Here is a 27,601-nt window from a genome sequence, read left to right as displayed (position 1 = left end):
TGGTGGTGTATGGCTTTTATACCGGCACTCTGAGAGGCTGAGACAGGAGGATCACAAGTTGGAGGCCAGCCTGGGAAGCAACAATCTAGTGAGATCCTCTTTCAAAATAAAAACTGTAAGTCTAGGGCTGTAGCTCAGTGCACAAACCACAGGTTTAATCCTCAGTACCACAGAAAGAGGAGAGAGAGAGAGAGAGAGAGAGAGAGAAATGTAATTGTCCAGTTTGCTTGAATTCTCAAGCTGACCGATGTGAGCACTGAGTTTGAACAAATATGAAAAGCTTGCTTAGTGAGTTACGAATCAAAGTAAAACCAATTGTATGATATTACCAGATGGTATCATCAAATGACAATAATTGGGCATAATCATTTATTCAACAAATAAGTATTGAGAATTTACATGTGCCAGGCACCACGTGAGCTGCCAGGAATAAAGCTGAGGACAGAGTACCTGTCCCACCGGCACTTACCTTCTAGAGGTGGGAGGAAGTAAATTGATAAGTAAATAATAAAAATAGCAGGTAACGGTCACCCAGTTACGCAGGAAATTAGAGCAGGTCTGGAGACTTCCCACACTAACCCGGGCCCAACATACTCACCCAGAGGACCGGAGGGTCTGCTTCTTTCTCTTCACTCCTTTTGTTCTAGGTCCTAGTATGAGGTCACTTGTGGCAGGTTTTAATAAACAGAAGGCTCACTTATCTAAATTAGTTACATTTTAATCTTCTTGACTGGATTTGGGGGAAATGTGGATCCAAGAGGGATTTAGGGAAACCTCTAATCTAATCGACAACTTAATTATAATGCCTGGTCAGTGTGGCAGATGATGAACTCCAAGTATCCTGCGTTGATTCCTTCCAGCTTACATTTTAGAGAGTACCATTCTCTGGTGTGCGTGTGTCCAGACTCTGGGAATGGACCCTCTGAGGGTCTTTATCACCTGTCTGAAACAAAGACTACTAGCTGCAAAATAAGCTCTTCCTTCAGGGCTAGGGATTCTCCCGCTTCAAAAGGCACATTAACAAATATCCCTCCCACAGGGCAAACAGAACTTTATTTTCCTTTTGTAAAGCTTTTAATTTACTTTTACTGTATACATTTGAGGGGTACAGGTTGTTTGGACACATACATATACAGTGAAATAATCACTACAGTCAAGGAAGTGAATACATCAGTCATACTCCTTCCTTTAAATGAGTATCTTCTTAAAGGCTTTCCTGTGCTTTTGTAAGCAGCCTCCACCCCACTTGGAGAAGGAGCAAGCTTGGAATGTCCAATCCCAAAGGACTGGACTCCAACCTGCAGGGGGTAACTCCGTCCGTCCTAACAGCTGGCACTGAACTCTCCCCGCTGCATCCGCAAGGCGAAGATGCAAGGAGAGGGTGACTTGAAAGCCAATCCTGAAAGGTGTGGTCCGACTATTACTCTAGTTAGAACAGCCATTATCAAGATCAATGGCTGCGCCTGTTTTGCAGTGAATTAAAACAAGCAAATGGGTCCTTGCGACATTCGGGAAAAAGAGGCAGAGTCAAACACAGAAAAGTCCTCTTTGAGGAAGAAACAACACTGAAGGCAAAGTAAATAAAATGTTACGTTTGAATTTAGAAAGAGAAATGCAGATGGTTCGTGACAGTTGCAGAAAGCGTGACAGTGTCTTTACCAAGTGTGATGGAGAGTGGAGTGAATGTAACGACCAGGTGCCATCCAACAGAAAGGCAGCTCATAAAAACATGACACCATGTTCTCACCCACCTTACTCACCCCAGCTGGCACCGTACGACTTCCAGCTCTTCCCCAAAGTCAAAATGACCATGAAAGGAAAACCTTTGAATAGATTCAGGTCATGAAGGCAGCCACAACATCGCAACTAAAGGCACTCATGAACAAGGACTTCCAGAAGTGCTTCAGAGAGAGGCGAGAGGGTGGGATACGTGTGTTCAAAGGGAGTGGGGGTATTTTGAGGGGGATTTGTGGCAAATTGTCTTTTCTGTAATAAAATGTTTAAATATTCACCATATTTTTCAATCACATCTCCTGTAATAAATGGCTAACATGGCTAAGCATGGCCTCGGTGCTTTGCATGTATTAGCTCCTCTTGTGAGAAGGGAGGGAGGGAAGTAAACGCTGAAGCTAATAAATACCGTGGGGCTGGAAAAGAAATCATTACCACATAGCAGTGTGCAACAGCATCTGAAATATGGCGGGATTTGAGACCCATTCCTCAAAGGTTTGGAGTGTCCTGCAGCCCTGCCCCCTTCAGCTTCAGCCTGTTATCTCCTGTCCCCTTCCCAGCCCCTCAGGGATGTTCCTCGCCCACTGCCCCGAGGCCCGGCCCCCTGGCAGTCTCCGGAACAGTCCCAGTGCCCACAACACCAAACTCCCTGAAGGTTCAAAGCCTCTTACATTAGATTATCCAGCAGGTAGCTGAGCAAATAGTAAAGCATGCAAAAGAACACATTCAGTATATGCAGCTTACAGTGTATTCTTTTGGAAAGCAAAAGCATTTCTTTCACTTTTTTTTTTTTGCCCCAAATAAGACTGGAAATGGATTGCTCCATTTAAGACTTCCATTAATAAACTCGGAATATGAAATGTCTTAAACGTGTGGGGACGCTAGGGTGAAAGGTGCTGCGTTTCTCACTGGTGTGGGCCGGGGTGGGGGGGGAGAGAAAATATGCTAATGCAGCGTTTGCTGCAGGGCTGGTGTTATTTATATAGCTCGGCTGGGCAAGGTTGGCGCCCCAGCCGGAGAGGGAGCCGTGTGTCTCCTGGAGAGCATGGATGTGTGCACCTGTGCACAGAGCGCTGCAATTGTGAATCCAAGACCCGGGTGGGGAGGCTGTCACCATTCACGTTTACGGTGTCATCTGGAACTCGTGTGGCGATGTAGGCTTCAGCATTGTGCTTATGCAGCACATCTGGGAGGTGGGGGGGAGACATGGCGATTTGAGGGTGGGTGGTGGGGGCGGGAGCGAGTGGCCTGACGTTGCAGGGGACCCGCAACCTGAAATCCGTACAGGCGCCTCCCTGCCCACCTCTCCTGGACATGAAATTAAACCTGAGCATGGAGAGGGTCGCGCAGGAAAGCCGAGACCCTGCCATTAGGGACCGGGAAAGGGGTGCCCAGAGCGGCACCTCCAGGACAGAGGTCACGGAGCCCCTGCAGGGGTGGAGCCGAGCCCCAAGGCGACCTGGGGTGCGCGCCCCCGGCTCCGCGCGAGGAGCACCGGCGGGATCCTGCGGCCGGGCCCGGTGTCCCGCTTCCCCGCCCCCTCCCGTGGATCCCGGGCGGCGGCGGCTGCAGCGGCGCGTCCCGGCTGGAGGGGGCGCTCGCGCTCAGGAGCGGGGCGCAGCAGGTGCCGCGGTTACCTCCACCTCGGCGGGGGAGAGGGCGGGCCGGGCGCGGGGAGGAGGCGGAGGGAGGCCGCGAGGAGGCGGAGGCCAGGAGCGGCAGAAGGCGCCCGGCTGCTCGCTAGCCCGAGAGCGCGGCGGCTCTGCGGCTGAGTCCCGGGATCGCGGCTGCCGGGAGGCTCCCGAAGTCCGGCGGTCACAGCCCGGCACCGGGGACCGCGCTGCCATCTGCGGGGCCGCGGGCGAGGACGCGGTGGCGCGCGGCGCCGACTCCTCCTCCTCGTCCCGGCGCGCGAGGCGGAGAGAGGCGGGCTCGGTCCGGGGCCGGGCTGCAGAGCCCATGAGCGGCGGCGGCTGAGGCCCGGCCGGCCTGTGCCCGGCGCCCGGCGCGGGGCCCGCGGCGCCATGGGGGCGGCCTGACTGCGGCGCGGGGCGGCGAGGCTGCAAGTCGGCCGCGCTCCGTGCGCCCTGCGCGCCGCGGGCCATGGCCATCGAGCGGCGGCGCGAGGCGGCGGGCGGCGGGCCCGGGCGGCAGCCGCCCGCGGCCGAGGAGAACGGCTCCCTGCCGCCCGGGGACGCGGCCGCCTCGGCACCCCTCGGGGGGCGCGCGGAGATCCAGCCGCTGCCCCCGCTGCCTCCCGGCGGCGGCGGCGCGCACTCGGGCTGCTGTGCGCCCGCGGCCGCCCCGAGCCTCCTGTTGCTGGACTACGACGGGTCGGTGCTGCCCTTCCTCGGGGGCCTGGGCGGGGGCTACCAGCGCATCCTCGTGCTGCTCACCTGGGTCCCCGCTCTGTTCATCGGCTTCAGCCAGTTCTCGGACTCCTTCCTCCTGGACCAGCCCAACTTCTGGTGCCGCGGGGCCGGCAAAGGCTCCGAGCTGGCGGGGGCCACCGTGACCGGCCGGTGGGGCGACCTGGGCAACGGGACCAGCCCCCCGCCCACCCCCTTCTCCACTGCCGCCTGGGCGGCCGCTGCCAACGGAAGCAACAGCAGCGGCGCGGCCGGGGGCGACACGCCACCCCTCCCGTCCCCTCCGGACAAGGGCGACAACGCCTCCAACTGCGACTGCCACGCGTGGGACTACGGCATCCGCACCGGCCTCGTCCAGAACGTGGTCACCAAGGTGAGGGCAGCGAGCGCCCCGTCCCCGTTCTCGGGAGCCCTGTTTCCCCTCCGTCGCCTCCACCCTCCCTCCGGCCCTCTCTTGCGAAGGAGGTTCCAGCCAGAGCCTGAGGGGACCTGCAGTCCCCGGAGTGGCGCTGGTCTGTGTGTACATGCGCCCCATCCCGCAGCGGCTGCGTCCCCTCTGTCCCACGGGCAGATGCGGTCCCTGGGGCCGGAGCTGGGCCGCCGCATCCCGCGTCCGAGGGGCGCCTCAGCTGTCCTTACCCACACTCCAACTCCAGTCCCGGTGCGGGCTGGAGAGCGCGCCCCTCCCCCGCCCTGCCCACCCAGAAGGTGAGGCCCTGCCCTGTCACCAGCGCCCCAGGACTGCGGTTAGAGCCAGGTTCCTGGCTGTGTCCCCTCGTCTCCCACAAAGAAGCGTCTATCCATGAAAAATAGTGTCCTGTCCTCACCTGTTCCTCTATCTGGCGACCTCAGCCACCCCTCACTGGGTTTGGACAGAGACTAAAGCCCACTAGTGAGCAGAAGTCCCAAGCAGAGGGCAAAGAGCTTCTGAAAATGCCCTTCCGCCCCACAAGCCCTCCCACCTCCACCTGGTTTAGTCCTCTCCAAAGAGCCTTCTGCCTTTGCCCCCAGGTGTGCCTCCCAGCGCCTTCTCAGGACTTTAGTAAACACGCTGGGGTACAGGAAGGGTGCTGGGAACAGTCCAGGGCCGCAGCTGTTCTTGTGCAGCGGCTGCTGTGGGCCAAGGTTTGGAGACCGGAAAGATGTCCCCGGGCGTCCACTTGCCCTGTGCTGCAGTAGAGTGCTGCTGAGACGCTGTCGGCCTAAAAACAGACAGGCAGCGCTGCAGGTCGCTGCTCAGAGCCTACCATGTTCTGATTTTCTTCCCATAGGAGAGGTAGTATGGCAACTCCTCACGTTATTTGTGCACCGATTTTTGTGGGGGTTTTGCCCCTTCTGTAATTTTAAATAATGCAGAAGGAGATGTAGACTCCCCCAGCCCCGACTGCCAGGCAGTTCTGGGCAGTGTTAAATGCTTTGTCTCCATGTGAGAATGGAACCCAAGGCTTATCGTGGTCAATGGGCCCTCAGTGCCCTCCCCCACACGTGTCAGTAAACAGTTGTAGCTCATGGATGTGTAAGACGAAAGTCTTACATCATCGCAACCATTGTCTTAGTCCTGCACCAACCTGGCCAGAAGCGTCGCGTCCTGTGGGAATTGCCTCGCCCAGCTGTCCCGGCTGCTCTGCTAGGTCATGGGAGACATCCCTGCAGCTGGGGTCTCCTCCACCTTCCCCCACAGCCTCTCTTCTCCAAAGGTCTTTCTGTGACTGATTCCCATTTATAGAAAGCATGAATATTTCTTTTTTTCTTTTCTTTCTTTCTTTCTTTCTTTCTTTCTTTCTTTCTTTCTTTCTTCCTTTCTTTCTTCCTTTTTTTTTTTTTTTTTTTTTGCTTAGCAGCATACAAAAATGTGTATCTGTCAGATTCAGGATTTGGCAACATTTTCAAGTATTTTAAGTGGCTCTCTAGAGCAGAGAGAGAAGAATGGATCAAAGGAGTGTGCAGAGAGTGCTCTGTGCTAAGGTCAGGAAAGGAGCTATTTGAAAGGGAGGGGGAGGAGAAGAGTGTGTTACCTTCGCTGTAGAGACCAGGAAACAGCAACTTGCACTCTGCCAGGCATTGTGGGAAGAGAGAACAAAAATAGTTCCTGAAAACAGACTGTATTGAGCACTTTATAAAATCGGCACCCAACAGGGTCCCGAGCAGTGCCGACGTGTGCGGATGCTCAGGGCTTCTGGACCACAAGTGGGCCTGGGAAGGCTAATGAGGCAGTGTTCTTGTGAAGACTGGAAAGGTCACATTGAGTTCCAGGGACAAATGCGGATCTAAATAAAGGGCTGTCCTTCCACAGTGTGCTGTAACAAATGCTTTAAAGAACTTTTCAAGCACATTTCGGCACCAAGGCAAGCATTTTCCGCTGTGGTAGTGTTCACAGGATACTGGGTCCAGGTGCAGATGTGGAAAGGATTCTGTGATGGATACAGGAGTTCTGGGGGTCAGGTGCCTGGCAGCCTTGTTGGCAAGTAGAAGCGGAAGTGCAGGCAGGTTTGGCCTCTGTCGCTGGATGAAAGTTCAGAGTCAGAGAAGTTGGCCAACATCCTCCTTTCCCATTCCGTACCATGATGTTATCCCTGGTAAGTGAGCTGTAGGCAGTGCCCTTGTCATCAGCCCAGTTTCAGCGGGTGGATAGGATGCAGCACAGGATGCACTATGCCCTGCTCTGTTCCTAGGTGTCAGGCGGGAATGGAGAGATAGAGATACAGTGTCAGGTACAGTGCCCGCCCTCTGTCTTGGGAATCCTAGGTTGCCACAGGGAAAGGACCCTAGAGCTGCCGCGCTCCTCCGCTCCTGCCTCCCATCCCTGACATCCTCCTTGCCTTTGTCGGAGCCCACCTGTCCCTGGGCAGCCCATCCCTGGTTGCTCTTCCATGTAGAGAGTTGTGTGTTTTTGGTGAGTAAGACTCAGGTTCTCTCATGCCTATTTGTACAGTACTCCTCAGAGTGATTGTTTTCTTTCTTCATAGACTGCGTTTTTAATAGTTTCTTTCCTGGCTGAAAAATGTCCACCTACTTCAACCATCCAGTGCATGGCAAAATCAACCATGCTGGTTGCTGGGCTGCATCAAGTCTCTTCAGCATAGCTTGGAAACCCAAGCCGGCAGGCCCTGGAGAACAGAGATGGGTGGCTGGGCCCCTGGCCTCCCCTAACACAACCTGCAGTCAGTGCTGCAGGGCTTCTGGTAGACCCGCCAGCCTTCCTGCAATCCCGGGGTCAGGGTCGCCTAGCCCACTGCGTCATTTCCAAGGGGTTGCACTGAGTAGAGATTTCTCTGCCTGGGCACATGCGGCGTGCGGCGTGCTGCTCAAGTTGGGCATCACTGAATAGTTTGGGGAAGTAAGTCTCTCTCATTGGGATCTTTCTTTCTTTCTTTCTTTCTTTGTTTCTTTCTTTCTTTTTCTTTCTTTTTTGCCTTGGTCTTAATTTTTATTATCTGTACAAGAATTTGCATGACAGAACCTATAATGCCTTCAAAATAAATAACAACAACAACACTAATACCCCCTCTCTTTGGTGCAGCCTTGTATAGTTTTGGAAACAGTTTATCATGAATTACTTCCTTTGATTAAGAATAATAACCCAACATCAGCCTTCGCACTGGGCCGTATCCCTGATTATGAATCAGTGAACACATATTTGAATGGGCCGGGTCCTTAACACAGGACCCAGATATCCAGCTCCCTGGTGACCGTCATAGCTGTCCACTGTTCATCTTTCCCCTCTGGGGAAGGGTGCCGTCCACGTCTGCTGCCCACGTCTTCCCGACAAGAGTCAGGCACGAGCCGCCGTCGTATAGAAAGCAGGGTTTGTGGATCCCAGCACAGCGGGTCTGGACTCCAGTTCCTGGCTTCCTGGTCCCACACACTCTCAGACATTTCTCAGATTTTCTCTCTTTAAAAGGTTTTAAAATAACGCCATAGATTTAAATATGTGACTCCTATTGATTGGCGTAGTTTACTCTGTATCGTTCGGAGTGAGTCCTTGCTTTCTGACACTGTCTCCTCTCTTGAGTCATCTCTAGGGTTTTGCCAGTAGTCAATGCCAACAACCTGCCCAAGGCCCGTTTCTTTTCCTACATTTGAAGTTTAGATTGCTTTTTCATCTTCAATCTTCTGATTTTTCTTCTGTTCTTGTGAGTTTGCAAAGATTTCTGACCCTTATCCTGAAAGTTGTTTAGTATGCTGGGAAATAATTTGTATCCTTTTTCTAACAGTTATCTAAAGTGACTTAAGTACAATTTAATTAAGACTAAAAATAATTACTATCATTGCAATGGTAGTATTTTTAAAAATAGCCCACAATTCTATAATCCCAGCCTAATAACTAGTTTTCATTTTTGAAATGCTTTACACATATACATATTACTATATTTTCAATTAAAGTGTTCATTTAACGGAATCTGCCTTGAATCAATACCGCATCCAAAGCATCTGTTCGGGTTCTCAGAAATATTGTCAATGTTTGATATTCTTGTGGATTTACTAAACTTTCTTGAAGTCTCTTCCTAATACTGGACTGAGCGCCATTAGATTGCTGTGTGGGTGTGTAACACAGCAGTGGCCATCTTTATGTACATCTGTTTGTAAAAACTGACCATAGCAGATAATGCATGTGCATGGTTCAGAGTGCACAGGGTGAAAGGGACAAGGATCAGTCTCTCAGCCTCCATTTTCCTCTTCAGAGACAACCATGGTTACCACTTTCTTACATGTACTTTCCAAAATATTTTATTTTCATTTATGTATTTTCTCTTTACAAATAGTAGCATACTATATACATTATTATTTGCTTTTTTTCACTTATGACAGAGAGGGATGGATGTCAATATATAAAGAATCCCTCATTCTCTTTTATGTCTGTGTAATATTCCAATGTCTGGGCTATAAATTTACTTAACTAGTCATCTACTAAGGAGGCATTATGGTTGTTTTTAGTCTTTGCTATTATATATAATCCATGCTAATATATATAACATATATGCGTATATATAATATGTATGTATCCATACATGCACATGTATTTATTCGTAGATAATGTGTGATGAAACCCTGGCATGCATGAACATTTGCCCATGTGCAAGAAGTCCTTCGAAGTAGGAGGATCAACATGGCCTGCACTTGTATTCTAACGGATGTTGGGCAAGCATTCTCTATAGCAATTTATACTTTTTAGTAGTTTACAATTTCAGCAATAATCTGTGTGGTCCACCTGACCTCCGTATCCTCCTTGACCCAGGAAATCATCAGACTTGGAAATGTTTGCTAGTTTGATATGTGGGAAATTAAACTAGGTCATTTTTCTAATTTATGCTTCTCTTAGCAGGAGGGTTAAACCATCTTCTTGTAAGTTTTTGAGCTTTTGGTATTTCTGTTTCTTTGTATTGTCTCTTTGTGTCTTTCCTTTATGTGTGTGTGTTGGGGAGTATTATTTATAGAAGCCCTGCATGCTTAGAGTAAATGAATCATTTTGGGTGTCTGCTGCTTGTCTTTTGATATTGTTTATGGTGTGTGTGTTTTACAAAAACATTTGGTTTGAATAGGGTCAAATGAATTGGTCTTTTCTTTTGTGGTTTCTGGATTTTGTGTTAGATAAGGGCTTCCATACTCCTGGATGTTAGGATGAAGAAGAATCCCATGTTTTTCTTCTAATCTTTATGACCTCATTACCTCTTTATTTTGGTGTGGAAGACCTGTGTTTTGTTTCTATTGAGCTATGAGGATGAATTGCTAGAAAGTGCTATCACCAGAATTTAATGCAGACTTTGCCCCACCCAAAACAATGCCACAAACATTTACCTCAGCAGTGGCCTGACAGTGCCGAGATCAGATGCTGAGCGGCTGTGGCATTTCTTCTATTTCTCCTTCTGCCTCCTTTTGGGAGACAGCACTGTTCGTGGGCTGTGGGCCTTGTTTCCTTCTTTGTCTTCTTATTTTAAACCATTTTGTTGGTGGTTGTTGTTGTTGTTGAAACTAGCTGCTTTAAAACTCTTTTTTGTCATTAGCATTTTTCGCAAGTTGCAATTCATTTGGCTTTTAATTCGAGGGGCGGCTGAGTCCAAAGTGGTGTCATTTAAGAACACGGTGGGCTTTCTGAACGCTCATCCTGCCCTCCCAGGGGTTGTTGGAGCCGACTCTGAGCCACGGTGTGCGCCTGGGCCCGGCTGCATGCTGGCTGAGGCCGGCTAGGCAGTGGCCAGCCTTGTTGAGGTCCTTCACCGTGCAGTTGGTTGGCAGACACCAACAACAGGCTTTGTGTTCCTCCTCTGTTGTCGAGCATTTGTCACGCTGATGGGTGTCACCCTGAGCTACACCTCTTTAGCTCTTTCTCCCCCAATCTTCCCTTCTTCCCCTCTTTCCTATAACGGCGCTGTGTAAGCTGGGTCTTGTGCTGTGTGTTGGGGAGATAATGATAGGAGAAAATGGGCAGCGAAGTTTCCGCAGACCTTGCAGATGAATGAGGGAGGCACACTTAGCCTAAGTGATCAAATAATAATCTTTTAATTACAAACTTAGTGAAGTGTGGAAAGAAAGGGAAATGAGAGGCCGGAGCCAAAAAACCCCAAGCCAGACTGGAGTGTGTGAGAAACTGACTCTGAAGTGGGATGTGAAGCTTGGGTGTGGTGGGAGGGAAAGGCAAACAGAGGGTGTGTGTGTGTGTGTGTGTGTGTGTGTGTGTGTGTGTGCGCGCTTTCCAGTAAGCAAACAGCATCTGGAAGGGCCCTGTGGCGTGGGGTCCATGATAGCCGTGGATAAAAGAATGAGGGATGAAAATGGCTCATCAGCCATGCGAAGAACTTTTCCTCTAATTTCAGAACAAGGGGAAGCCATCAAAGAGTAGGAGCAGAGTGGGTGATGTGACATGGTGAGGATTAGTATTTTTGAAAAGGTCTCTGAGTCTGCAGTGTGAAAATGGATGGGGTGGGCTGTGCTGATCGGACCGGGAAGGCAGCTAGGCCTGCGCAAGAGGCCAGCCTTGTACACCGGGTCTGGTGGTAGAGGAAGGCACTCCGGGGGCCCTGGGCCGTGCGCGCAGCCTGCCAAGGTGCGGAGGGGGCAGCGTGTGAGGGTGCTGACACAGGAAGAGGGCCTGGGCCTGAGCACAGGCTGAGGGAGGGAACAGAACCCTCCTCTGGGAACCCAGGCCTCTCAGAGGGAGTAGAAAGTCACACTGGGAGCCCCAGATCCAGCCTAGACTTCCGGCAGCTGGGGGCCAGCGAGGCGGCCTGAAACCTGTACCCCAGGCACGGATGGGGGCACCCTGGTGCCTGGGAGGCTTCACACCTGTGCTTTTGCCCTCTTTTCCAAGAATGAAGGTGCTAGTTAAATTCCCGCCAGGGTGGACAGTCCAGATGTGGGAAACAGGGCTAGAATGACTTCTGCTCACCCAGCTCCCTTTGCTAAGCACCTGGGTGAGGCAAATGATCTCCCCCACAGCCTTAATTTACAGAAGACTGAGCTGAGGGCCACCGACTTGGCCCAAGCCACCAGCCTATGAGGGTTCGAGTCCAGTTCTCATCACGCTGCGTCCCAGAGGCCACCAGCAGGGTGTGGCCACGAACACGCGACCCTGCGTGGATGTGTGGCTTGCCGAAGAGCTGGGGCACGGCTATCCTGTGGCTTCCGCAGACCTCGCCTCTGGGACATTAGTCTCTGCGCCCTCTGCCTTTTTAGCCCCAGCCTGGCCTCCCGCCTCATCTCTTTTAGGGGTAGGAGGGCTAAGACAGGCTCTCTGCGTGGAGTCTGGGCTGCCCTCCAGCTCGGCAGCCTCGCGAGTGCTGGGATCACGGGTGTGCGACACCACGCTGCTCTGAACACGGGTCCCAGAGACACCAGCTGCGGTGGAAACCTGCCTGCCCCACTTTCCTGCTTGAAGCTCCCGCCACGTGAGCTGTCACCCCCAGGCCTCCATCCGCTCTGTCACCCCTCTCCCGTAGGGGACTGCCCTGAGCTCTGAGCCCATCTTCCTGGAATGCCTTGCTCCCCATCGCTGAGCCCTTTGGTTCCTGTTTATCCTTCCTGCCAGAACCCAGCTGTCAGGTAACCTCCCCACCCTGGAAGTCACCAACCCACAAGGTCAACACCACGGGAGTTTGAGCTCATCTGGACTCTGTGTCACGAAGAGCCCAGGAGCATGTGGGTTTGGCAGGCATGGGCTTATCTCGGGTGCGTCCTTTCACCTGCTTCCTCCTTGGCAAGGTGGGACAGGTGGAGAACACCTGGGCAGGGCCACCTGGCCCTGGCACCTGGCCAACAGGAGGCTCCTGGGAAATCTGGGGCGAGTCCCTCCTGCCGGTGGGGGAGGATGAGTCATGGAGGAGCAGCGCCAGTGGAGGAGCTGCCAGTGCACTGGAGGGCCATGGGCCTCAGCAGCACCGCACTTCTGTCCCTGGAGACCCCCTGGCTCTGTGTCCGGGCCGTCTGAGGAGCCGGAGCCTGGAGGGTTGTCTGGTTGGTTTGTGGGGCTCAGATCGGAAACAGAACAGCCACGGGGCTCGCAGAGAACAGTGGATCCCATGGGGAGGGAGGAGAGGGTATGGATCTGCGGGCACCACCCTGACTGCGTGCAGCCCTCGGGTCAGAAACCTGAGTTCATGCCTGGAGCAGAGAATGAGCTAAACATGCTGAGTCTAAATCCAGCTTCGCTGTGCTGGGTGGAAACAGCCCAGAGGGTGGAACTGTACAGAGGAGTCGGTGGTAACAGTGGAGAACAGAGAGCAAACCTCAGGGAGAGGGGAGAGCTGGAGGCGTGCCCTTCCCCCAGGTAGCGCTGCCCTTCCCACCCGAGACTCTGGGCAGTTTATGGCCCGGCGGCGTCCACCTCCGCAGCGCTCTTTGGTCTGGGGTGGGGAGGGCTGGTCGTCTTGCTCTGTCCTTTGTTCAGAGCAGCCTCGGTGGCAGTCGTTCCCAGGGAGGCAGCTCTCCCTCCCAGCAAGTGGCCCGGAGACTGAGGGGCGGCTCACTAGGAAAGGGGCCTGTGGCTCTCCGTGTAAAGTGGTTTCCTCTCAAAGAAACCATTGCTGTGATAGAGCCCTCCAGCCCCTTCATCTGCATCTTTTGGTTACAAGTAACAAAGCCAAATTTCAGATGACACGAACAAAATAAAGACGAAGGGTATCACAGAGATGCAGATCTGACCTCACAGAGCAGGGCTGGGTCTCCTCACCCTCCCTGTCTTAGTCCTTGTCCTGGCCCCTCCTCCCACTCCGCGGGGCCACACTGCGCCCAGCCTGCCCTCTGAAAGCCGCCTCAAGTCCTCTAGACCAGCTTTGTCTGGTGCTTTTGTTCCCCTGGTCCCTGGCCAAGCAGCAGCCAGCCCGAGGCCAGCCTCCCTCTCTCCAGCCCCAGATCTGCTGCCCAGCTGCTGCACCAGGATGGCTGAGGCAGACAGCAAAGCTCGGAGGTGCTTACTTGGCTCGGACCTCCTCCCAGCAGCGGGACAGAGCAGGACCTGGCTCTCCCCTAGGGTAGAAAGGGTGGGAGGCCAACCTCGTGGTAATTACTTGAGAATAATTATCAGTGTTGCAGCCATTAAAAGCATTAAACAATGTATTTTTTTCCTTCCTAGATCCTTAGGACCTAACTTATCTGGGCACCTAAGCCTAGTATGGAATTGGCAGGAACATACCTCCAGAGGCTTCTTTTCTTGAAATAATTAAAGATGACCTTAGATATGAACTCAGGTTCCCTGCAGAGCTTGGGGAGGTGCTGAAACAATTTCTGAAATTGTTCCCTCCACCTCTGTCCCCGCAGTGAGGACTGGCTATGATATCTGCGGGCCCCAGTGCCAGACGAAAATGCAGTGACCCTGGTCGGAGCACTGACCGTGGCAGGATGGCGACAGCTCAGCATGAGTCAATGTGGGGCCTTCTAAAAGCAGGGTCCTAGGGGCTGCTCCTGGTGACCCAAGCCTGTCACCTGTAAAGCCAGCTGTCAGCGCTGCGAGGCTGGGCAGGTGTCCCCTGAGGCTTTCTATCTGCCTCAGTTTCCGTGGTCTTCTCTACCTTTCTCTTCTTCTCTGTTGTGTTTTGTGTCTTCTTCTAGGCTTCTTTTAGTGAACAGGGAGAGCACACTTTGGGAGGGTCTGCTTTTTCGGGGAAGCAGCATCCCAGAGCCCTGACCACTTTGTTTTGGGTCCTCAGCCAGCAGAAGGTAGCCCCCAGCACAAAGGAGCCAGCAAGCCGGCTGCAGCTGGACAACAGGGTTCTGGAAGTCAAACAGTTTACTTATCTGGACAGAAAACCAAATAGCTGAGTCATGGGATGTGTGGTGGAGAATGTTAAGTCACAGGAGTGCTAGTTAAGTGTTTATGGGGCATTTTTTTTTAAAGCAGGGAAAAGGAGAGTCAGTCTTCTATATAACAGCGTTCTACCAGCTAAGAGCCACTCTGTGTTCTTAGTATCATTGTGAAACTAAGTACAAAGTGGAGGACTGCACCAAACGGCAGCAGGGCTCCCAGGGGTCATGTTGGTTCTGGAAGGGCAGCAAGTGTTTCCTCCCAGATTAGATTACAGGCGGCCTTCACTGGGTGTGGAACAGGCTCACAAATTGCGCACCCTCCACTGCCAGCTGAGCAGCTTCACTGTCCACAAGCGCGCGTAGGCGAGCCCTCGGAGTAAGCACACTTGTTGTCTTACATAGTCCTCTGCTAAGTTTTAATTCAGGCAACAAACACTCAACTAAAATCGAGTTTTTCTCTTTCTAGGGCCCTGTAGTATTAAGGGCATTCATGTGGCCATGGGGCCATTGCCTCCACCCATCCATCTCCAGAACCTTTTCATGGACCCTGTTCCATTTAAATACAAACTCCCCATTCCTCCACCCGCACACACACACCCTGCCAGCCACCATTCTGCATTCTGTCTCTGTGAATTTGACAACTCAGTCCTCAAGCCTCCCTCACTCCATGTCTTCAAGCTTCCTCTATGTTGTAGCATGGATCAGAATTTCCTTTCTCAGGGCTGAGTAATATTCCACTGTGTTTGCACACCACATTCCTTTTATCCATTCACCCAGGAGTGGATGCCTGGGCTGCCTCCACCTCTTTGGCTGCTGTGACCTCGGACGCTGTCCTTTTTAACAACAGTCCCGTAGGACCCCTCCATCCCACCTCTGCCCTGTCGGAGGTAATTCCGCAGCCACTTAGACAGCACCTGCTTCTGGTTCTTCCACCAGAGCATCCACCCTGGGCAAGTGACACAGACAGGGAGGAGATGGTCTCTGCCCTGGAGGAGGAGCTCCTGGTACCTCGGGGACAATGAGTAAATGCAGGATGTCATGACCCTGGAGGTGGGGGGAGCCCTTGGGGCCAGGAGCTGAGAGTTTGGGTTGTACAGGTGCGCGTTCCCCAGGAGGCAGTGGCGTGCACGGCCGTGAACAGGATAAGGCCCGAAGCAGAGGCCTGTGGAGCCTGCAGCATCGGAGCAGCTCTGCAGGAGCCTGGGGCTGTGGCCAAGGAACGGGTGGAGAAAGAGCCCCAAGTGGTCAGGTGGAGGCTGGGAGGGGCCCTGTGGAAGTGAGGGAGGCAGACACGAGGTCCCACCCTGCACTGCTCTGAATCCCCAGTGAACCACTAGTGAGTCTCCTGGTCCGCGCTTAGTGTAGAGGGCGGCAGGCCGGCCCGGCGCAGTCCCTCGGGACTGAGTCCTTGCTCTCCGTATTAGTTCCTAGGGCTGCCTGGAGTGGGCAGCTAGAAACGGCAGGCAGGCAGGCAGGCATTCCTTCCTCACACCCCTGGGCGGAAATCAGCCCGGTCAGGGAGTGCGCAGGTTGGCTTCTCCTGGGTCCTCTGCCCTTGGCTGGCAGAGGCGCATTCTCCACGTCTTCACAGCACCTTCCTCCATGTGCGCCTGTGTCCTGACGGCCTCTCTTCCTCCTCCTCTGCCCCTTCTCCGGTCCCCCAGCTGGGGATCAGCCCAGGGGCTGACGTCGCTCAGCACACCCTCTACCGCTGCCCACGCCCTCCCATCGCTCCTGACCGCCATTGGGTAGAGTCCACTCACGTGACCTCAGTTCACTCCCATCACCGCATTTAGGGCCCTGCTTCCAGACGGCCACACTCTGAACTCCTAGGGTCAGGACTTCAACACAGGAGTTGGGGGGACACTTGGGCCTTCACCCCAGAGCTCAGCACACTCCGCCCCCGGGCATCACTGCGTGTCTCTGCAACTGGCCCGTCCCCTAGGAGGCCTGTGCCGCGCCTGCTGGCTTCCCGTGGGTGGCCTGCCTGTCGCCGCTGACCTGACGCAGCCCCTCGCCCCAGTCCCAGCCTCGTGGTTGTAGCTGTGCAGCTCTTTGTAACTGCCTTGCTTCCAGTCCTCCAAAGTGTACCTGGCCTTTAGGACAAAGCTGCGCCTGCCTGTGGGCTTTCGGGCCCTGCACCCTCACCTCTGTCCCGCTGTCCCCGCTGATGCATTTCCCAGGCAGCTCGGCCTCTGCACATCCTGTTCCTCGCCAGGATCCCGCCCCTCCGCCGCCTGCCACCTCCCTCGCCCCCCTTGGCTCCTGTGCCTTTCCTCCCATCCCCCACCCAGTCCGGACCCGGCTCTGGGCCCTCAGCTCCTGGGCCCGGTAGGTGTAGAAGAGACGAGCTGCCGGGCACCAGGAGGGGTCGTTGGGGGGCCATGGCTGGCATCGGACTGGAGTCACGTGGTTCGGCTCCATGTTGACCAAACTAGGAAGAAGCAGACGGGTACACAGGTCAGCTTAGACCTCAGTTCGAAATTCGTCAGCTGTTGAAGACCAAGAGGGCTGTCGTTTACTGAAACAGCCACTAAGCCAATGCGAGCTCCTGCTGGGCTGCAGGGTGGGCAGTGTCTTACTGTCAGCTCTGTCTTCCGAGCTAAAAGCGAAGTGGCTTTTTCAGAATGAACTGCTCTGGGTCTAGAGATGGACGCTTATGAAAACATCTGTGGGATCCTAAAAGCCCCTGGATGGTTCCCCCAGGGGCCACTGGACAGTGCCTGGAGGCATTGCTGTCACTCCTGGCAGAGAGGGGAGCTGCTGTCTGGTGGGAAGAGGTGGGCAGTCCTGCTGACCCTCCTGCAGCGAGAGGACAGTCCCCAGGAGGAAGCTGAGTCAGCCCTCAGCACCCCAGGCAGGAGAAGCCCTGGTCTGGGCTGCTGCAAAGGTGCGGTGCTTTCTGACCACAACCAGCCCAGGCCGGGACTGTGGGCACTGAGTCAACCCGGCCTCTGCCCACGGCAGGGAGCTCGGGCTCCAGCCAAGGTCTGCACCACCAGCTCCTTGCCTCTGAGGGAAGGCTTTTCAGAGCTCACTAAGGGCATGAACTAAGCTCAGCAGCACAGCAGCCTACCTGGGGCAGCACATCTGGAAAAACAGCCCTTGCCTACTTTTTATATGAATGAAAATTGCTGATGACCAAGCCTCGGGTCTCTGGAACATGCCAAGCACACACTTTGCCACTGTGCCCAGCGCCGGCCCTCCCAGGCCCTCTCTGCTTATGGTAAGTTAGTTACCGGAACAGGGAGCATTTGAGTAAGAGGGATTTATTTTCAAAACATCGCATTCAGATGTGCCTTGTCTATGAGGAATTCCAGGGAGGTGGCGTTCTGGTGCTGCCAGCAGCGAGAAACAGGCACTGTCTTGAGGGGCACAAAGTAACGGAGCCCAGAGCCACACACAAGCACGGTGACATGGGGTGAGTAGTGCAAAGGGCCAGCTTCCCAGGGAACCAGGCGAGGGTTTGGTAGCTTGAGGGTGATGGCTCCTTCCTGTGCTGAGGGGCGCCCACTGTGCGTCACCCCTGAAAGTGAGTGTGTCAGGGATGTATTAGCAGGGTCTGCTGGTCAGGGCCCCCAGTGGCTTCGGAGGGCGATTTTGGTGCGCTCTGCCCAGCCTGCCGGCCGTGTCTGGGCTCTCAAAGCTACTTTCTAGCAGCCCAGGGAGATGCTCGTCCAGTGGGAGAGGATGAAGTGCTGCAAGTGTTTCCCAGGATCCATCTGGCTTCTGGAGATACATTGTATGGTGAATCATCAGATCTGTTTCTGGAGAGGAGGTCTTTTTATTATTTCATTTTACTAGGAAATTTATTTTCAATCATTTTCTAGGAAGTCCACTAAGAAGCAACTTGTCAAAAACAAAGATATCACCGAGGGGAGGAGTGTGGATTTCTTTTGTTCCTGTGTATCTGCTGATAATGCCTTTGAATCAAATTTAGTTGTGATTTAAGTGTCAGCAGTGACTTCTCTATTTAATTCATTTCTCAGCTGCTGCCCTATTGTTCCCCGTGTATAACTGGTTCTCATTGGACAGAGTTTTAGCTAAGGACAGGGTATGAGCTTGGAATGACTGGAGCATGAGCCCTGTGACCAGAGAGTGATACAATACCATGAAGGGTCTGAAAGCTAGGGAGTCAGGTACCCTACTGCCTGCTGCATGTGGCAGAAAACCCTAAGTCAAGCTGAGTCTTAAAAACTCCGGAAGTACTCTAGGACATTTCTGGAGGTCTAGAGTTGGGCTCCAATCCCCATTCCGTCTTTCTCCTGCTCTGTCAGCTGGCTGGGGCTGTGTGACAAACAGCACAGGCAGGGCAGCTTGGACAGTGGATATCTGTTGTGCATAGTTCTGGAGGCTGAAGTCCAGGATCCAGATGTTGGCAGGGCTGGCTTCCCTGGGTCCTCTCTGTGGCTGCGAGAAGACGTCTCCTCTGCTGTCCTCACCTGGTCTCTGTGTCTGCTGACCTCTCCCAGGCCACCAGTCCTGTGCACCAGGGCCTGCCGGAGGACGTCATTTAACCCTAATACCACTTTAATGACTGGCCACTGTAATACAGCCATATACTCTGAGGCATCGGAGGTTAGACGCCAGCATGTGTTTTTTGTCTGTGTTTTTGAGGCAGGGTCTCACAGTGTAATCCAGGTTGGCCTTGAACTCGCTATATAGTTCAGGGTGGCCTCAAACTCAACACCGTCCTGCCTCAGCCTCACTACTGCTAGGAATACAGGCCTGTGCCACTACACCTGGTTCCAGCATGTCCTGTGGGGCCCGGGGCACAGTCTATCCGTGGCAGACCCCTTCGGGGAGAAGAGAGAGGGACTGGACTCACTGTCCTTCCTGGCAGCGTTGTGGGGAGCAGGCTGTCCATCCGGTCTCCTGCATTATAAACCCCTGTGCTCAGGTGAAGGGGACCGCCGGAACTTCTGCGGGAGGCAGCTGTGATGAGTGGGGGCCAGGTGGTGGCAGAGTTGGGGACAAGTGAGCGAAGGAAGGGCACATGCTGGCAAGAGCTCTGAGTGCAGCAGGAGGAAGAGAGGGCAGGGCTGAGCCTCTCGGGCCTTGAAACAGCAACTCTGTGAGTTGCTCGTGGCCCTGTTCTAGAACTCTCCTTCCTAAGCAGAAGGGAAAAGAACAAAGGCCTTGATCCGTGGTGAAGCCAGATATTGGGCCCATTCTTTAGTGTGGGCTCGGGCCCAGCTCTCCCCCAATTCTGCTGGAGGTGGGGAGACACTGGGAAGCCTCACTCCATTGGGGTTTCTGCCCTGGCTTCAGGGCCCTTGTTAAACAATGTCCCGGGTGTTCTAAAGGAGGTGTAATTTACACGCGTGACACAGACAGGTGTTAAGCGTGTAGAGCAGTGGGTTTTGACTCATGTGCAAGCCCATTAACCACCACCTAAGTGCAGGTATTTTCCGCACCCTCATAAATTCTTCCTGAGCATCTCCGGCCTGCCCTCCACTAGGGGAGCCACTGCCTTAACTTCCAACCCCGAGCTTAGTTCGGCCCCATCAGGTCAGCGAGGGAGCCAGGTCGCCGTTGTCTCCTGTGTTAGCGTCACCTGTGAGTGGCCACAGCCCTGCGCATGTCAGTAACTGCTCCTGTTTGATGCTGACAAGGCAGCCACCCCTCGATATGCACAGGAAGTTGGTTCCAGGGTCCCCAAGACCCCGAAATCTGAGGATACTCCAGTCCACGAGGCGAAGTGGTTTTGTCTTTGTGCCTCCTCCCACACCCTCTAAGTCATCTCCAGGTTGTCAGGGCATCAGAGAAGGTGGAAAGCTTGTGAGACAGCGGGGTACTGCATGTTGGAGGGGTGGTAGGGGCACAGTTGTGCACACTCAGCACAGACAGATTCTGGTCTTCCTGTTTTCCACGCAAGGTGCATGGCTGTGAAGGGCAGCCGCTTCTGCTGCACGTCCCCGCCACGTGCTGCTCAGGTCCCCACCTGCTGGGGGACCCTTGAATGGCCCGGGTCCTGGCTGGGCTGCACAGATGCCGGGAACATCGGGATCTGCATGTTGCTCGTTTTTCCACTCCTTACCACCTCCCGGTTCTAGCGGAAGTTGATTGCAGAATCAGGGCAGCTAGGAGACGTCTTCATTCCTTATGAGCAATGCAGGCTGTTCTCTGTTTTCTCGGGCCAGTGGGGAAAAGGAGGGGTGTGACGGGGACCTTGGGGGGTGGCTGCCATCTCCGAGGGGCTGGGGTCCCTGGCTCTGTGAGCTCTGGCCCCTCCCCCAGGACACGCCCAGGTGGGAGGGAGGCGGCCAGAACGGCAGTGTTGAAGGGCAGGCAGAAGCCACGCCTGGAGGTGTCGCTGGTCAAGAAGCCCGCTTGCAGGAACTGGAGCAAGGGGCTCTTTCCGGTGGAACCTCCCCTGTAGGTCCTGTTTGCTCCTTAAGCAGGGCCACCCTCCTGCTGGTTTCCACTTCCTGTCTAAAATCCTTACAGGGAGCAGTGAGTGTAGGCTGCATGTGCACCTGGCGGGACCACTGGAGAACCTCCGCGATTTTCTGTTTCCGGTGCTCGTGTTTGGAGCCGCTCTGCGGGGTCAGGGGCTGTGTGTGTGCTCGGTGCCATCCTGAGATGCCCTGCGCTCCTCAGAAAGCAGGCGAAGCGACCTAGCATGCAGGTGCCAAGATCCGTTTCTTCCTTGTGGCTGTTGAGGTGACTGAGCAGGGGAGAGAGACCACAGGACACGTGTTCCTGGCGTTCTGCCTGTGTCTAGGAGTGATTGTGCGTGGCAGCCAGGCAGGGGCTTGCAAAAGCAGTCGCGTGGTTTGGAAGAAGATTAAAACTTGCTTTGTACTGAGGCCTTTTCCCAGGGTGGTGGCCGCCCTGAGCCCAAGCTCAGCAGGAGCCAAGAGAGGGGAGCTCCCCAGCTAGGGGGGCAGCCCCACCTGGGGTGGGGAGAGGCACTGGGGGTGAACACAGCGCCAGGGTCAGTGCTGAGGGGCCTCATTGCCCAGGAGAGAGCACACCTGTCGCGTGGGCATTGTGGGAACTGTGTAACCCAGATGTGAAAGCGCCGGGCAGCAGCGCTGTCCTGAGACCCACATTGCATGGAGCGAGCCCTCTCCACAGGGACCCCGGGGGACCCCTTAGGACTGTCCTGTCCTCAGCTACTCCAGGCTGAGCAACTCTAATCTGAAAATTCAAACCCAAATGCTGCAAAGTCTGAAACTTTTTGAGTGCCAACATGACACTACAACTGGAAAATCCCATACCACGAAACTTTATTCCATCCACAATATGATTAAAAATGCTGTGTGAAGTTACTTGCAGGCTGCGCGTCCGCGATGCGTATGAAACACAAATGAGTTTGGTGTTCAGACTTGGGTCCCATCCCCAAGGTATCTCACTGTATATATGCAAATGCTCCAAAATCCAGAAAAGTCCAAACCCAAACACTTCTGGTCCCGAGCATTTTGGATAAAGGGCCTGCAATTTCCCAACTGTGAACCTTAGACGCCTTACAGGCAAGGAAGGTCTCGGGAGCTGACGAGACAAAGTCCCGCCCCGAATGGTGGCCTTTGTCGCACCCAGGCCCACTGAGCTGGGACACAGCTGGCCGTTCTGCTCCTGACTTCCAAACCCTCTCCTTCTGGCCCTGGAGAGGCTGCTTTACATCTGCTTAGTCTTCGGAGTGTGCCCTGGGTTCCCCAGAGTAGCCTCTTTACCAGAATGTCCTCTCTTCCTGCTTCCTGAAGCCCGAACATCTGGACAGCTAACCTCAGCTGGGAGGTTAAAGCAGTTCACACTGCACGTGGTGGTTGGGGTCGACCCCGTTCCTGCCTGGATGCGCCCACATCTCATCCACATTCCATCAGGCTCATCAGTAGCCTGCATGGCCGGCCACACGGAGGTGGTCCATACTGGAAGGCTGGACCCTTACCAGCCTGCCCTGCCCCTCCCAGTGACTCTCCTCCTTCCCCTCCTCCCCTGGGTCAGGAACTTGGTCCCTTTCTGAAAGGCTGTGATCCCTGATCAGGATATTTCCAACAGTAACAGCACCCACCAAAAACCCCAAACAAGGTTGGATTGCTTTGGGCTTTACTTTGGGGTGTGTCGGGGATGGAATCGAGGGTCTCATGCGTGCTGACCAGTGCCCCACCACCACGCTGCGCCCCACACCCCCAACTGCATCTCAGAGTGGCCTCCCAGTGTGCAGATTGCTCCCTCCCTGGCCGCTCCTCACCCTCGCAGCTTGGCACTGGCCCAGGTTGGGGCTCCTTCCCCCAGCCCTCACCCTCACACAGGCTGCTTTGCCAGCAGAGTGGCTTCCTCTGCCTCCTTTGGCTGCTGTCCCTCTGCATTCCCCCTGCCTGGGTGACCCCCAGGGCACGTTCACAATCCTCCTCTTATACTATAGCGACTACTGCAGCAGCATCCTTTCTTATTCTCGCTCTGTTTGCCACACCTAGACTCTGAGCTCTTGGGAGCAAGGACAGCACTTTTGGCACTGTTGCTGCCTTGGGGTCTGCTGTTCAGCAGATGACTAATAAATACCTGGTCATCGAATTCTGCCGCTGCGCCGTGGGTCTGCAGCACGGTGAGCACTCCAGTGCCTGGCTGGCTGCTGAGCAGTGACACGAAGGGAGGAAGCTTCGGGTGGCCTGCCTTGAATGGGGTGCAAGGCTGAGGGAGGTCGGTGACAGGAGGGCCCGTCTACCCCTCTCGCTCAGCTGGGCAGCGTCCCTCCACCCTCCCACCCATCGAAGAGCAGAGGGCAAAGAGCTCCTTGCTGCCACCTGGGCTTTCTGCGGTGGCAAGAATGCTGTCTGGGGAGGTCTGGATCCAGGGGCCCCTCAGGAATGTGATCCCGAGACTGAGAACAGCTGGAAGGCAGCGGGGGCTCAGGTTTCTTTTGGGGAGCTCCTCCAAGAGCCACACATCTGTGAAGTTCATCCGGGCACTGACTCACTGGCTTGCTGAAGATTTGCTTTCTTTAAAACTCCCTTATTATGGTAAAATACACATAACATGACATTTGTCATCTTAACCAGCTTCAATTCTGCAGTTCACTGGCTTTAAGCATGTCCTCAGCACTCATGCCTGCTGTAGCGTGTGCAAGGATTTCCTGCTGTTTAAAGGCTGAATAATATTCCACCTCGTCGGGTTCATCTGTGCACCTGTGGATGGACACGCGGGTTTGCTTCCACAGTTGGGATATTGTGGACAGTGCTGCCATGTGTCTGGGTGTGCAAATCTTTCTGTGCCCCTGCTTCTGCCTCTTTGGGCCCCAAAGACTGCTTTTAAAGGGCCAGGCAGTGTAAATGGTTTCCACACCGTGCATGACCGCCACTAGACCTGGGCTCACTGGGTGAATTTCCTTCTGCAGAAGAGTTAGGCACTGTGCAGCTGTGTTTCTTTCGAGGAGGTGATTCTACACTCAGTTGCCTTCTGTCACGGTTGACCTTTCGCAGATCATTTGCTAAGAGTGTTTAATGTTTGCCCCTCTCTTCCCAATTAGCGTGTGTCATCTCGGGGGAAGACAGAGAATAGTTATCATTTTTAATTTCATCGATCAAAGGTAGAAACATAACCCTCTGGTTAGTCTGGGCATCTTTCTGCGGACATGAATACCCCTTCTCTGACCCTCATGTGGATTGTCAAGGGCAGCAGGGGTGTTTTCTCCCAGAATTTCCATATATTAAATTTGCATTGTGTCCATATACAGTTTTAGGTCACACAGGGCAAACAGTAGACATGGCAATGTCTCTTATGCTGTGTAGCCCAAACATACACCCTCGGAAGTGTGTGTAGGGAAAGTTTCCAGGGAAAAATAGGTTTGGAAACTGCTTCATGAAGATCCTCCCTTTTAGGACTCATGATGCACAGTAACCTATGAAAGGCTCTGAGAAGTCCTGCGAGACTTGTTTAATTTAACCACTGATCCCCACCCCCTCTCTTTCCTGGCACTAGGGAAGGAGCCCAGGGCCTTGCCTGAGGCAAGCACCTACTGAGAGCTACTCCCAGCCCTGGCACCCTTTTTAGATGAGCGCCTACTGGTGCCCTTTCGGGCACGCTGCCTCCAGCACGTGCTTCGCCCTCTACTTAGAAGCGAATGCAGCTTAACCACGAGGGCGCACAGGGAAGGAGTGACTGGTGGGAAGGGTTCTCCGTGTGTCATTCACTTCATCTGCTTTCCACTTGGATGGCAGTGCGGAATGTTGCAGGGTCCCTGGCTTCCTGTGCCTTGCTGCCCCGTGGAACTGTGGTGATGGAAAGACTGGGTGGACTTCAGGGTCCTGATTTAAGCAAAGGAAAGCCCGTGAGACCCCAAATGCTGGCTCCAGCTATGCTGTGCTACAGCAGGGAGACCTCACCGTGGTCGTCCCTGGAGTGTCACCCCATCCACACCCTCCAAGTCCTACAGTCCCAGATCCAGTAGCAACAGCAGACGGCCTTTCTGGGGTTGTCCATGGTAGTGGGGGGCTAAAGACCCCCAAGAAGCGAAGTCAGAGGACCAATCAGAGACTTCATTGCAGGCCACGCGTGGCCATGTGTGCAGCTGCTTCTGCTCCTGAGGGTCCCTGTCCCAGCGTCCCCCTTGCTGAGGTTACAGTTGTCTCCTGTGTGCTCTGCTCTTTCCCTGTCCCGTGCACCTCCAGCGGGCAGGTACAGGGGTGCATTTCCCGTGGGGCCTGTGCACAGAAGCCAGCAGAGTGCTTCAGGGAGAGGGAGACGCCCCCAGCTTTGGCTCAAGGGTGCACTGGGGTTTTATCTGAGGAGAACCTGGGAGAACCGCCTCTTAGTGCACTGTGCCCAGGACCCTAAAGCAGCATCCGCGTGGCAGCAGAGCAGTCCTTCTCCCTGGCCCCACCCGGGCTACGGCCGCCGCTTTCTCCCACCCCTTGGGCTGGGCCACGTGTTCCAGCTGGGAGCCACACTGCGTGGTCACCTCCTGCTGTCACACTGCTGGCACAGCACGGTGCCTCAGGAGATTAGGAGTCTGGGCAGAAATAGATAGAAATGCTCTTGGGTGTAACAGCATCGGTTTTCACCTTGGGTGGGAGAAGTGGCGTAATTCGGGACGGAAGGCAGGCAGCGCTGGGAAAGGGGCTGAGTCGGTCGCTGTTCCCTGGGTGCTGCCCAGGAAGTCGGCGTGAAGGGCATCACGTCCCCGAGGATGTCGGCAGCCCTGTGTAGACCAAGCCGGTTCTCCTTCCAGGCCCTGCCTAGCTCTCCTCTCCTCTCCCGCTTTCTGTTCTGGTCCTGGCTGTGCACACAGGATGTAGAATAGTAAAACACCTCTTAACTTGGATCAGCTAGGGGTGAGGCTCCCATGAATAACTGAACCTCAAGTCAAAGGCCTCTTTGAACTCATTTTATTGCTAAGCTTCGAGTGTTACTTACCAGCAGACAAAGCACCCAAGCTTCCTAATGACAGGCGAAATTAATGAGTAATACTCAGCTTGTGCGGGTTGCCACACGGGCACATGCTCAGGGTTATTCTTGACTCTCATAAAAGCTGTATATTGTAGATTTTGTGCCTCCTACATTGTAGATGTTGAAACAGAGCCCCACAGCATGAGATAACTGGCCCGGGTCAAATGGTTGTCACGCAGAGCTGAGATCCTGGCTGTGGCTCATCAGGCTCAAAATCCATGTTCGCACCGAGAGTCCCAGCCACCCAAGGGTCACAGCGAGCCCGACTCAGACCCCAGCCTGAGTTCCATGCCGCCTGGGTTTTGTTTACTGTGAAACTAGCCCAAGTATAACAAAGCCAAATCCAAAATGGTGCAGCTTTGAAAAACCATGCTGCACTATGATCGCCGCACGATTTGTTAGGTTGAGAAATTGAGGGGCAAGTGCGGGCTTGGTGAGGCCCAGTTTCTGTGCTCCTTGCTTTCTGCAGGTTGCCGTTGGCTCTCTTCGGCATGGACAAGCTGGTTTGGCCTCTCGGGTGCTGATTCATATATTATAAAAAAGGCAACGGATTTGGCAGGAACCCTGAGTGGGTTTCTTATTAAAATGTTGGGTTTTTTAATCCTTTAATGTTGCGAGAGTTTTAGACTCTGGTGAAGATGTGGTGATCAACGGACTGTTCAGTTAGGAGTTGTCCAGGCCTGAGGTAACGGACCTGTGAAGGTCCTGAGAGCCCTGCACCCCGGAGCACCGGGTCAGCTTGTTAGAAAATGGCATTTTCCACAGCAGCCTGGTGTAACGTGACTACAACCGGAGAAACCCGGTCTCCCCTCTCCAGCTTGAGCAAGTTACTTATATATAACCACCTGGGCTTGGAGGTTGACCACAATTTTTCCGCATTTTAATGCTGAGAATTCTATGACAGATAAGACACAGGCTGAGAATCCCATATCTGAAATACTTGGGACCAGAGTATTTTGGACTTGGGTTTGGGACCTTGAAATGTTTGCATATAACATGAGACATCCTGGGGCTGTCTAAGCACTAAATTCATTTGTGTTTCATAGATACCTGGTGCTGGCCTGAAGGTCATTTTATATACTGTACTTTCTTAAGCACACCTGAGTTTTGAAGTAAGGCGTGGAATTTTTCACTTGTGGCTTCACATCAGTGCTTCAGGTTTTGACTTTTGGAGCATTTGGGGTTTTTTTTATTTGTTTGTTTTTTGTTTTTTGGTACCGAGGATCAAACTTAGGACCTTACACTTGCAAGCCAGGCGCAGTGCCACTGAGCCCTGAATTTTGGAGCATTTTGGATTTCAGGTTTTCAGATTAGAGATGCTCAGCCTGCACTGTGATATTATTATTATTATTATTATATTATTTACAGTGCTAAAAATGGAATCCAGGACCTTGTACAAGCTAGGCGAGCACTAGACCACTGAGCTACATCCTCGGCCTAACGTTATTATTTTTGATAGCTTCCATTTATTGAATATTTGCTGTTCATGGGCACTGCACAAATTACTTTTGCTTATTCACCATAAATTATGAAGGAGCACCAAAACCTGACTTATATTCACAATAGTTTGCTTCCTTGTACATGAAATGTATTGAATATTTAGCAAGACAAATGCTTAACCTATAATAATTAATGTATCTCAGAGAATCGGTTTTGTCTGAACAAATTAGAACTTTTTCTTTGAGTTTATTGGGCAAGGTGGGGAAAGAACACATGTTTTAATGAGGTCTGGATTTATAATCTCCTTGAGCCATTTGATCTTGGAGTGCTTGGTTCACCTCTTTAGCCTCAATTTTGTCATCTGTAAAGTGCACCATGGTGACGCTGCCCATGTGCGAAGTTGCTGTGATGACTGAATAACAGAAGCAGCCAGC

At 53.5% G+C, this 27,601-nt stretch overlaps 1 protein-coding gene across 4 annotated transcripts in view; it reads left to right on the top strand.

The window, feature by feature from the left end:
• The first annotated feature begins 3,416 nt into the window (after nt 1-3,416).
• Nucleotides 3,417-27,601, top strand: part of Slc22a23 (solute carrier family 22 member 23) — a 156,630-nt gene continuing 132,445 nt past the window's right edge. For 2 of the 4 annotated variants that reach the window (XR_015439281.1, XM_087181744.1), the window contains exon 1: nt 3,421-4,473. Coding sequence is in view for 3 of the 4 variants with exons in the window: in XM_087181744.1 (XP_087037870.1) it covers nt 3,835-4,473 (639 nt within the window). In the remaining variant the exon portion in view is untranslated. Of the gene's footprint in view, nt 4,474-27,601 lie in introns of all 4 variants that reach the window. The other 2 variants (XM_087181745.1, XM_087181746.1) reach the window with 2 other exon arrangements.

This window comes from Heterocephalus glaber, unplaced genomic scaffold (assembly GCF_053883595.1).
Source record: "Heterocephalus glaber isolate CG9 unplaced genomic scaffold, H.glaber_assembly_v1.0 deba00001472, whole genome shotgun sequence".
Classification (NCBI taxonomy): Eukaryota; Metazoa; Chordata; class Mammalia; order Rodentia; family Bathyergidae; genus Heterocephalus; species Heterocephalus glaber.
The sequence above is the reverse complement of the archived record's forward strand: the minus strand, read 5'-3'. Positions and strand labels throughout refer to the sequence as shown.